This window comes from Staurois parvus, unplaced genomic scaffold (assembly GCF_062004578.1).
Source record: "Staurois parvus isolate SC_StPar_1 unplaced genomic scaffold, SC_StPar_1.0 ptg000287l, whole genome shotgun sequence".
NCBI lineage: Eukaryota > Metazoa > Chordata > Amphibia > Anura > Ranidae > Staurois > Staurois parvus.
In genome coordinates this window covers 25,925,741-25,938,538 of record NW_028318083.1, presented here as the reverse complement: position 1 = coordinate 25,938,538, position 12,798 = coordinate 25,925,741, and the positions used below count along the sequence as shown (strand labels likewise).

Below are 12,798 nucleotides of genomic sequence, written 5' to 3'. Positions count from 1 at the left end.
CCCGCCCCCCCCCCCCCCCCCGCTTTCTGCTCACAAGTTTTGACTGACAACAGAAAGCTTCTGCTCTCAGCCAAGCCTTTGAAAGCGGAAAGAGTAGAGCTGCTGCAGATCGGAGGGCTAGGGGGGTTGCTAGTGTTGAAAAAGTTTTTTTTTTTTTTTTTTTTTTTTTTTAACCTTAATGCAGAGAATGCATTCTTTACAACCTCTTTAATATGGAGATACGAATTGTTTAATAACAAATTACTAATGAATACATTTGTTTTAATTAATTTTATGAATTTTAATGAGGAATATTGGAAAAACTTCTATATGGTTTTGTGTAACGAATGATTATTTTAATTTGTTTAGGAAAAAGTTACATTTATATACTAAATGCAATATGTTATTCACAAGATGGCACTAGACGGGATCATAATGCTTCAGAAATTTGTTTTAATTTCTGTACTAAATGTAATATAGTAATCATTCACAAGATGGCACGGATGGGAAGGGATTGTTGTGGAATGCTATGGTTTTGTAGGTTTGGATGAGTAAATGGATTATAGTTGTAAGCATTCATTAGGGGGAGATGAGTTATGTGGAATTTTCTATTGGCATCACTAGAGGCATACCGTATACCTACCTGAAGATGTTCTACCAACGCAAACGCGTCGGGTGGAACCACATCCGTGATGCCACTTCCGCTGCGGTGAAGTGTGCACCCATATTGGACAGGAAGTGGCAGAGCTAATAGAAAATAGGCTGCTCTCCATACATACTGATGTAAGTGTGCAATTTGTGTTGGTTTTAACCACTTGCCGACTACCAGCAGTATTTATGCTGCTTGCAGACGGCTTCCCCAGGAACCACAATGTACTCGTATTTTGCTGCTATCTTGCACACTGGTGCACCCCCTGTGGCAGTGGCGCGATCCTGTGATCTGCTGTGTCTGGTGGACACAGCAGATCACAGTGCTCAGTACCCAGGCGATGTGAGCGACCGTGGAATTTATGTGATTGCTATGACCGGTCATAGCGATCACATGATGACATATAAGCAAAACTGTCATGAATGGCTTTCAATAGTATTGTGATGCTGTGATTGTTCAACAGCTATCACATGGCACCTGGGCCCATCACAGCACCCTGTACCATGTGACTAGCTGTGGCCAATCACATCAGCTTCATAATAGTAAACAATAAGTCATAAATGAGAGCCATTCATGACTGTTCAAACGATTGCTGTTACAGTGATCATCACTGTAACAAGCATTCAAAGTATGTAAAAAAAACTTTGGACCGCCTACTTTCAAAAAAGGATCATTTGGGGATATTTGTACTGTACATCAGGATTGATCAGTTTTTAAAATGTGTGTGTGTGTGTGTGTATATGTATGTATATGTATGTATGTATATATGTGTGTGTGTGTGTATGTATGTATGTATGTATGTGTATATATATATACACACACACACACACACACACACACACACACACACACACACACACACACTACCATAGTTTGTAGATGCTATAACTTTCAAACAGAAAAAATAAATATACACTGATTTGAGTTATTTTTACCAAAGAAATGTAGCCTAAATTTATGAAGAAAGATAATTTGTTTGCAGAATTTCATAACCAAATCTAAGAAAGTGTGTTTCCCCCGTGACACTAACCCCCCCCCCAAATTTTGGCTGTTTCTTTGTTTACATAGCAAAAAATAAAAAAAACAGTGGTGATCAAATACCACCAAAAGAAAGCTCTATTTGTGTGAAAAAAATGATTTCAATTTACTGTGGGTGTACAGTGTTGCATGACCGAGCAATTGCCGGTTAAAGTAGCACATTGTTGAATAGCAAAAAATGCCTTGGTCATGAAGTAGGTAAAAACCTACTAATTAAGTGGTATAAAACTATTGGTCAGTCTTCTGGATTTATCCCCTGGAGCTGATGGAAGAGTGTCTTTGGAATATTGTAGTGAGCAGTGCAAAGAGGAAACCTGGAGGAGTGGGAGTGCCTAACAAAAAGCACTTCTACTTACCCAAGCCCTTAAACGATTTGGCACAGCGTCCGTCTGCATTGACTGTCGTCTCTTGTTCTCGCTCTCACAGGTTGGCTGAGAAAAGCAGGAGCCACTGGTCCCGCTGCTGTCAAATCCATTGGCAAGGGATCGGGGGGGGGGGGGGGGAATGGGCAGCGTCTCACTGTCTGTGTCAATGCCTGGGATCCGGAGCATGCAGGTGTGCCACCATAGGAAGGGGTTTCCTATGGTGGCACACCAAAAAAAGGAGCCAGGAACACCTGCGAGGGCCCAAAAAAAGGAGGTTTTGTGCCACTCTGTGCGATTGCATTACACAGAGCATTTTAAGTATAAACCTGTTTGTTGTGTTTTTTTTTTATTATTATTGTACAATTTGCACAGCGCTTTACAATATAAAGGGAGACAGTACAATTACAATACAGTTCAGTACAGAAGGAATGATTATTTAGTCTAGGGCAGTGGTTAAATACATTGAGCTTCAGGTGTATTCTCAGTGTGTCCAAAGGCCACATTGTAGAAATTGCTTATTCACACATTGCTGTGCACTGGCTTTTATTAAATTTGTATTTAGCAACATTGCTATGCACTACAGCGTGTCAGAATGCAATGTGCAAAATTAATCTTGTTCAAAATTGCAGCTTGCAGGGAAATTGCATGGTGCTTTTGCATCATGTGATCTTCTGCACCCAAAAATGCACTGGTTTTGCACTGGGGGTGCCATTAAGAATTATTGGCATTCCTGTGCGTCTGTTTAATAGCTGCGCATTTTGCCTGTGGGTGTGGGAATGTGTGATTTACACACATTCCCACACCTACATATGTGTGAACCTAACCTTTAAAAACTATAAAAACAAACAATCCCCTTATTCCTATACCTCTACATAACACAAGAATTTGAAGGCTCCATGCACACTAGCATTTTTTTTAAAGCTCAAAAAACACTGGTAATAGTGGTTTTTTGGTAGCATTGCATTTTATTAGCGTTTTTAAAGTACATGTAGGGGGTGAAAAGCTAGAAAAAAGCTGTTAGCGGTTTAGTAGTGTTTAGCAGTTTTTTAGCGGTTTTTTTTTTTGTTTTTTTGTTTTTTTTTCTCCCAAAAACTCTGCAAAAATTTTTTTTTTCCTGCTCCTAAACGCTGAAGCTTGAAAAAGGCTACTAGCCTAAAATTGTGTGCATGGACACAGAACAAAAATGCTAATAACAGCTTCTAGCAGCTTAAAAAACACTAGTGTGCATAGAGCCTAATTCCACCATGCATACTATGTTTTATGTTCTAATATTTATGATGGAATGTGCCATTTAGCAGCTCCCACCTTCAAACTACCCCTTGCACATTATGCTTTCTTGAATTTAAGATGCTGGGAGTTCCATCTGCCTCAATGAAACACAAGCGTATTGACATCGCCACACTCCAAGTCCATTGATTACATCTTTTAGTTAGGTCCCATTCACACCATGGTGCAGAGCCATCAGTTTTTCTGCACGAGTACAACAAAATCAATTGTTTTATATTTGCCCTTTTCACACCACAATAGTATCACGTGCAGATTTTATTCTGCGCAGGTATCTGCAACTTCTATAAAACTCATTGACGCGCATATGAAAACTGATAGAAACTGATTTGCAGATTTATCAGTTTCTATCAGTTTTTCTGCATGTGTGAACAAGACCTTAAAGTGTTACTAAACCCAGGACCCTGCATTCACTATATCTGGTCTCCCACAGTACACACAACATGGAAGTGCAATTATTTTAGTAAATCTAAACTGCTAAATACCTTTTCCATCAGAAGTTAGAGCAGTCTTGTGACTTCTATCTGTGTCCAGCCCAGCACTAGCAAAAGCTTGTTGTTTTCTTTCTGCTGTAGGAGGATACAAATCCCCCGACCCTCTGTCTGACCAGAGCTGATTGGCCCTGTGCTGATCACATGTACTATCCCAAGGAAAAAAAAAACCTCTTTAGCAATACACACCAAATTGAGCATGTGCATGCCTACAGTTCAGTGTGGCAATAAGTAATGGTCGCTTGAAAAAGGGGAGGGACAGAGAAGAAAGGATCAAACAGACTTTTTATACAATGCAGAGGTTTAATCCCTTAGGTTTGACAGAGATTATAACAAGCATGCTTTACTGCATATACAGACTGATTTTACTGTAGTGGGTTCATTAACAATTTAACCATTTGATGCCCGGCCAATAGCCGTATGGCGTCTGGAAAAATGTACTAGCTTTCTGGGAGGCCGCCATTTGGCGTACTCCCGCACTCGCGCAGTTCGCGCGCTTGCAGAGCCGCGCAGCGGCGCGATCTGTCACCAGCCGTGATCTGTCACCGGCCGTGTACCTCGGACACGGCCAATGACAGATTTGAGTATCGGCCCCGTTACCGGTACCATGTGACCTGCTGTGACCAATCACAGCAGGTCAAATGATAGTTGTATACAATGGATGGCTTCATTCATGCCATCCATTGTATACTAGTGTCTAGCTGTGAATGGTCACAGCTAATCACATGCACATGTCATGTGATTAGCTGGGGCCAAATCACAGCTAAGCACAAAAAAAACAAAAAACTCTGAATGAATCGATGTCATTCAGGTAAATGCTTGCTTATAGCAAAGTAATTCTTTGCTGTAAACAAATTGTGTAAAAAAAAAAATACTGATCACTTCCCCAAAGTAGTACAATGTTACTATCATAACATTGTACTACTTTGGACATAGTGAAATATGAAAAAAAATTCTTAAAAAAAATGTAATAAAAAATGTAAAATAAAAAAAATTGACCAGTCAGTGTCCCTGATCACCGCCATGCCAGTTATATGATGATGCTGTACTGCACTGCTGACAGTATGTAAAAAAGAAAAGTGAAAATAATTTTTTTATCTTTTCATTTTCCGAAAAATTATGACAAAAAAAATACGTCAAACTCGCCATTCCTCTTATGAAGTACGTCAGACTGTCTACTTTGCAAAAAGGGGTCATTTGGGGGATATCTGTACTATTCTGACGTTCTTGGACCTCAAGAAATTAGATTGGCCGTCAGTACTTCAGGATTGATCAATATTCAGATCTATACCATAGTTTGTGAACTCTATAACTTTCCTACAAACTAAAAAATACATCCTAATTTGAGTTATTTTCATTAAAGACATGTAGTAGAATACATCTTGGCCTAAATTTATGAAGAACAATTATTTATTTTCAAACTTTTATAACAGAAACAAAGAAAAACGTGTTTTTTCTTTCTTCAAACTTTTCAGTTTTTTTTTGTTATTTTAGCAAAAAATAAAAACCCAGGCAATGATTAAATACCACCAAAAGAAAGCTCTAGTTGTGTGAAGAAAATGATAAAATTTTAGTTTGGGTACAATGTTGTATGACTGCGCTATTGTCATTCAAAGTGTGAGAGCGCTGAAACCTGAAAAATGGCCTGGGCAGGAAGGTGTGAAATTGCCCGGTATGGAAATGGTTAAATAACCAAAGCTCTGTACCTCAGTAGATACCTCAGGCTTATGGGGCTTAAGGAAGAGCCTGCAGAACCATGTGCATTACACCCGCAATGCTCTGAAGGTGGTTGCAGTGCTTTGCAGACTCCAATGCAAAAAATGAATACTGCAAGGGTTAGGTTTTCTGTAGCCCAGAGTTCAGCTTTAAATAGTAAATAGATTTTTAGGACCCTTTTCCTTCTCAGCTGCTCCTCTCCTCTCTTAAATTGCTTTAATCCGTGTTGTGTTTATGTGGTCATTGGATGCATGTTTATGTAAAGAGTAATCATCATAATAAAATATTTGCCACTGACTAAAGCATACATGATAAACTGTTTTAATGTACACTGTCATATTTATGTGGACCCATAATAGAGTAGGAGGGCTGTTTTGATATTTTTATTTTTTATTAAATGGTGTACAGCAGATTGCTAAACTAAATCCAAAACACATTCTGCTATTGCTGCCATCTGTGTGTTTGTAGTCCTTAGAGAGAAGGAATAAAGGGACATTCTTGTTTTCCTTCAGAGCCTTTGAGGACTTGTAGTAAACAATTTGTGTCTGACAGGCAAGAGGCGTGTCTGCAGCTGAACATTTTCATGTGCTGCTACCCTGGGGAGGGGGTGGTGGTTGGTTGTTCAGAAGAAATGTGCTCAAATATTGTATAGAAGGACCTGATTTATTATCATGCTTGCTAAATAAAATAGAACACTTTTTTTAATATTTGTTGAATGAAAAAGTAACATAGCATGAAATGCAGGGCTGAAACAACTTATCGACATAATCAGTTATAAGCTCCCTCCTAGATTGTAAGCTCCCAGGATCAGGGCCCTCCTAACCCTCTTGTATTGAACTGTATTGTTGCTGTATTGTCTCCCGTTATATTGTAAAGCGCTGAGCAAACTGTTGGCGCTATATAAATCCTGTATAATAATCTTATGAAAATTGTCAACTATTTTCATAATTGATTTGTTGGTCAACCGATTAACTGTCATGCATACAGAATGCATTATTTGTCTACATATCAGAAAAAACCGTGCAGCACACACACAGCTCAGTACACCATTCATACATGTCAGTATACACAGTGCAGCACACATACATCTCAGTACACCCTGCATACATGTCAGTAAGGGCATGATAACTTGTAAATGTATGAGGAGCAGGATGCCCAGTGTGACAGTCCTGGGCAGGGTGATTTAAAGTGATTCTATAGGCAGAAATGTTTTTACCTTGCTATAGGGACAATCTATATTATACTTTGCGGCTTGCTAGAGGGGCACTCCGAAGGCAAGAGGAGCCAGAAGTATTGGCGGGGGACCCCAGACATGGAGAATCAGGGCTGCTCTGTGCAAAACCATTGCACAGAGCAGTTAAGTATGAGAAGTTTATTATTAAATAATTTTTAAAAATCCAACGTTTACAATCACTTTAACCACTTGCCCTCCTGAGGATTTACCCCCCTTCCTGACCAGGCCTTTTTTTGCGTTACGGTGCGGCGTTATTTTAACTGACAATTGTGCAGTCATGCAACGCTGCACCCAAATTAAATTTATATCCTTTTTTTTCCCTACAAATTGAGCTTTCTTTCTGTGGCATTTGATCGCTTTTTATTTTTTGTGCTATAAAAAAAATACCAACAATTTTGAGAAAAAATTATATTTTTGACATTTTGCTATTAAACATGTCCAGTAAAAAAAATTTTGAAAATCAAATTTCGGCATAAATTTACGTCAAAATGTATTCTGCGACATGACTTTCCTAAAAAAAAATTTAAAAAATCCCAATACGTGTAAATGAATTGGTTTATGTGAAAGTTGTAGCGTTTACAAATGGCGGTGTATATATACTGGGATTTTCCCCCTCATTTTTACTAGTAATGGCGTCGATCAGTGACTTATAATAGGACTGCGGCGGGCATTCTGACACTGGGGGGAACTGACTTTGTGTCACTGACATCCCCATTGACACCAATACAATACAGCAATCAGTGCTAATAAAAAGCACTGACACTGTACTAATGGCACTGGGCATGAAGAGGTTAACGTGGGGCGATCAAAGGGTTAGTTTTGTGTTCTGTGAATGAGTTTTTGCATCACTGTAAGCACACTGCTTTGCATGTCTGTTCTGTGTGCAGCCATCCAAAGCAGTGTGCAGGAGCTGACAGGGAGGAGAAATGTTTTATTTACTAACAGTTCTAACCCCAAACCAACCCCCCCCCCCCCCCCCAGTGGTACAGGGTGAATCGCGTGATTTTTAATTTTCGGGTAGGGGGCGCACGCGGGTGAGCACTACCCGCGCCGTCATTATTAGGCGCGGCTGTCAATCAGCGGGCCTCGGCTGGTAATTACTCGTCGGCCGGTGATTTCTGATGATCACCAATGGGGAGGAGGACTGTTTTGTTTACTAACAGTCCTCCTCCCTATCAGCTTGGGCACACTGCTCTGGATGGCTGTGCACAGCATGTAAGCCAATTAATTTGCACGTATTGGGATTTCTTTTTTTTACCAAACACATGTAGCAGAATACATTTTGGCGTAAATTTATGACCAAATTTGATTTTTTTTTTTTTTTTTTTTACTGGACTTGTTTAATAGCAAAAAGTCAAAAATATTTTTTTTTTTTCTCAATTGTTGGTCTTTTTTTTTTTTTTTTCTTAATAGTGCAAAAAATAAAAATCGCACAGGCAATCAAATACCACAGAAAGAGAGCTCAATTTGTGGGGGAAAAAAAAAGGACGTAAAACACGACCACACAATTGTCAGTTAAAGTAACAAAATTGGCCTGGTCAGGAAGGGGGGTAAGTCCTCAGGAGGGCAAGTGGTTAATATAAAAGATTTATATCCCCCCTCCACCCTTCGTATCGCTTCATGTCTGACTCCCAGTTAAAAATACCCTTTATTTCCTACTTCTGGGTACATAAATTAACACCTTATAATAGTGATTATCTGCTATCTGTATTATAAAGGGCTAATTTTTGTATTTTTAACCCCATCATGACAGGCTATACAAAAAGCATGCTGCTGCTACTAAATGTCTTAGCGATTGCAGATGCAGGTAGTTTAATTCAGGCTACCTGCCTATCACAAGGGAGTCTGTCATGCATAGTATTATATTAGTCCTGTCTAAAAAATCTGCAGAACTGTGTTTTAGAACTTTTTTAAAAAAAAAAATGTTTCCCCTTTTGAATAAAAATTTTGATCTCTCAGTCTGATTTTTACCAGATTGAACCTCTAATGGTATATACAGTGGGCAAAATAAGTATTGAACACTCCACTATTTTTCTCAGTAAATATATTTCTAAAGGTGCTATTGACATGAAATTTTCATCACTTGTTGATAACAACCCATGCAATCCATCCATACATACAAATAAACCAAAACAAATTAAATACAGAAATTAAGTTATGTATAATAAAAAGGAATGACTCAGGGAAAAAGTATTGAACACACAAAGAAAGGTAGGTACAAAAAGGCATTGAAAGCCAAGACACCAGCTGAAATCTCTCCGTTCTAAGAAAGCAGTCCTGCCCCTTGTCAGTGCAAATATCCGCTAGTTCAGTCTCAACTGATGGCCTATAAAAAGGTGTCTCAATACCAAGGTGTCACACAAGAAACAGCTTATGGTGGGTAAAAGCAAAGAGCTCTCTCAAGACCTAAAGTTTGCTGCACAACATTTGGACAAGACTGTGAAATACTGGAATAATATAGTCTGATCAGATGAGACCAAAATTGAACTTTTTTGATTCCATAATACACACTGTTTGGACGTCAGATAGCACTGCACATCGCTGTTTGTATAGTGTTTTGGGGGTGAAGTTTGGAGGTGGCAACATCATGGTGTGGGGCTGTTTTTTTAGAATGGAAAAATGTACCAAGACATTCTTGATAAAAATCTTCTGCCATCTACCAGGATGATGAAGATGAAACGAGGGTGAATATTTCAACAAGACAATGATCGCAAACACAAAGCCAAGGAAACTCTCTCAATTGGTTTCAAAGAAACTAAAGCTACTAGAATGGCACAGCCAATCACCTGACTTGAATCCGGTAGAAAATCTATGGAAAGAAGTAAAGATTAGAATTCATAGAAGAGGCCCACGCAACCTTTAAGATTTGAAGACTGTATGGAAGAATGGGTCAAAATCACACCTGAGCAATGCATGCGACTAGTTTCTCCATACAGGAGGCATCTTGAAGCTGTCACTACCAAGTAATACTTTTCAGTTAGCGTGTTCAATACCTTTTTCTTTGTGTCATTCCATTTTTTTACAAATAACTTAATTTCAGAACTTATTTGTTTTGGTTTCTTTGTACGTATGGATTGCATGTATATACTTAGGAAATATGAATGTTGTCCTCTTGATGCCCTCAGCATGCATTTACGGTATGAAGTCACCATTTGCAGTAGAAAGGCTGTGGGGCTGCATAGTAAAGATCCTTGTATTGGGGATGAAGATTAGTATTTCACCTCATGGTATGGGTGGAACTTATTAAAGGAAAACTGTACAAAGGTATGGTTGTTCTAAAACTCGATGGAACAAACACGAAGAATGCTTGATACCCTTGTCTATGAACTGATAACTTGTATTATTGGGGGATATTTATCAAGCAAATTGGTGACCGAGTTAGTTGCAAAGTCTCTGACAGGTTTACAAACCTGTACATCTGTATTCTTGGGCCACCAAGTTTGACAGTTAGAAAAGTTCAAAGATAGATTTAAATGTATGTGAATTTTTTTTTATAACATTTTCATTCATTCAGTCACAGTGCGAGTTTACTATAGCCAACGGTGACATTTCTGAATTTGGTTGAAACATTACACAGGCATACCTCGGTTTATGAATTTAATTTGTTTTGCGGGACTTTTCGTATAGCGAAAAATTCATAAACCAAAAGCCGTTTCCCATAGGAATGCATTGAAAACCAATTAATCCGTTTCGGAGGTCAGAAAAAAGTAAATGCTACTAAAATACCACACAAGTTATTTTATCAAGTCATATGGTATTTTAGTAGTGACAATCCTGTGTTAATGTTTCAGCTGTCAGCGGGGTTAACCACTGACAGCTGAATGTAAAAGAGAGGATTGCCGGCAATTAAGAAAAAAAATGTAAAAAATGGCGTGGTGTCCCCCCTCCCATCCATACCAAGCACATTGAGTCTGGTATCTATTTTGAGGGGAACTCCCACGCCAAAATGAAAAAAAAAAGTGTGGGGGTCCCCCCCAAAAATCCATACCAGACCCTTATCTTAGCATGCAGGTCAGGAAAGGGGGGGGGACGAGCGAACCATAGCAGGCCACATACCCCAAAGCAGCTTGTCCCCATGTTGATGGGGACAAGGGCCTCTTCCCCACAACCCTGGCTGGTGGTTGTGGGGGTCTGCGGGCAGGGGGCTTATCGGAATCTGGAAGCCCCTTTAACAAGGGGGCCCACAGATCCCGGCACCCCTCCCCCCATATGAGTATGGGGTACATGGTCCCACTACTCATTCACAAAAACCAGTGTGTAGTGTGAAAAAAGACAGGACACGGTCTTTGACAAGTCCTTTATTAAAAGAAAAAAACTAAAAGTATGTCCCCCACAGTAGATCCAACGTCAATCCAGATGTCCGCCACTGACCGGAAAAAAGAATAAAGAAAAAAAGGCTCCGCTCCTGACGATGGCTCTTGGCCGTCTGCCTCTGAGCTGGCTTGACAGGTCTTAAATATGTAAGAGGCTAGGCCTCCCAGTGACATCATGCGTGTGGCCCCACCTCCTTGTGACATCATTGACCCAGCATGCTCCGTTTGATACCACAAGGAGGCGTGATTTCACTGGGTGGCCCCGCCCCCTACATGTTTAAGAGCAGGCAGACGGCCGGGAGCCAGCATTGGGAGCGGAGCCTTTTCTTTAAATTCTTTTTTCGGATCGGCGGACATCGTGATTGATTTTGGATTTACTTCGGGGTACATTCTTTTAGTTTTTTTTTTCCTTTAATAAAGGACTTGTCAAAGACCATGTCCTGTGTTTTTTCACACTACACTTTTTGTTTTTTGTGAATGAGTAGCAGCACCATGCACACCATACCCCTTCACATGGGGGGGGGGGGGGGGGCAGGGATCTGGGGGCCACCTTGTTAAAGGGGGTTTCCAGATTCCGATAAGCGCCCTGCCTGCAGACCCCTACAACCACCGGCCAGGGTTGTGGGGAAAAGGCCCTTGTCTCCGTCAACATGGGGACAAGGTGCTTTGGGGTGCCCTGCCCCAAAGCACCCCCCTATGTTGAGGGCATGTGGCCTGGTAAGGTTTGGGGTGGGGCGCTTGCTCGTCTCTCCCACCCCTCCCCCTTTCCTGACCTGCCGGATTGCATGTTCGGATAAGGGTCTGGTATGGCTCTTGGGGGGCCTCCCACGCCGTGTTTTTTTTTTTTTTTTTTTTTTTAATTTTGGCGTGCAGTTTCCCCTCAAAACTTCTACCAGACCTAAAGGGCTTGGTATGAATGGAGGGGGGAACCCCACGATGTTGTTTATTATGGTGCCGGTTTTTAAATGTAATTACCACTTTTTTTTTCTCTTTCTTTGCTATGGCTCCGGGATTCAGCTGTCACTTTCCCCCCAGCTAAAAGAAATAGTTTCCTTTTAGTTTATTTCCCCGAGTTAAAAGAAACCATGTTTCCTTTTAGTTTCTTAAAAGAAACAATTTCCTTTAACTCCGGGGAAAGCGACAGCTAATTCTGTGAGCTATAGTGAAGAAAAACCCCCCAAAAATTACATTAACCGAGGCATGTGTAAACCTAGATACACCTGTAATAAATGTTTCATGATGCATCTTAATTATTTTTATACAGTATTTATAACGCGCCGATAGTTCACTCAGCGCTGTACATTACAATCTTAATGTTCCTGTTTACCATTTCTTTGCGTCAAGATGATAAATATTACCAATTGTTTTTAGGTAATGGTTTGCCAAGTTGTTCTGCGTCTACCAAGGCTTTTATTTTTATGTTTTAGAGGTGTCTTGGTGAGGTTATCGGGCTGTAACCATCCTGTGGTGATGAAAGGCTTGTGTGCAGAATGTGGTCAGGACTTGACACAGTAAGTAAACTTTTCTTTGTCCTGTGTTCAGATTTTTCATTCTTTTCATTGTTGTATTTTAATTATGATATTTAAAATATTTAGAAAATTGTGAAGTCACACTATAGAGATGTTTTCTAATTTTGTAGCAAGTCTGTGTAAAAGATTTGCCATCTGCTGTAAGGTATATTGTTTTCTTTGATGTTTTTGTTTTTTTGTTTTTTTTTTTCCTCTAATTC

At 39.9% G+C, this 12,798-nt stretch overlaps 1 protein-coding gene across 5 annotated transcripts in view; it reads left to right on the top strand.

The window, feature by feature from the left end:
- CTDP1 (CTD phosphatase 1) overlaps positions 1-12,798 on the top strand; it is a 199,530-nt gene that overhangs the window by 17,067 nt on the left and 169,665 nt on the right. For all 5 annotated transcript variants that reach the window (XR_016313465.1, XM_089682340.1, XM_089682339.1 and 2 more), the window contains exon 2: positions 12,497-12,580. Coding sequence is in view for 4 of the 5 variants with exons in the window: in XM_089682340.1 (XP_089538466.1) it covers positions 12,497-12,580 (84 nt within the window). In the remaining variant the exon portion in view is untranslated. The remainder of the gene's footprint in view (positions 1-12,496; positions 12,581-12,798) is intronic.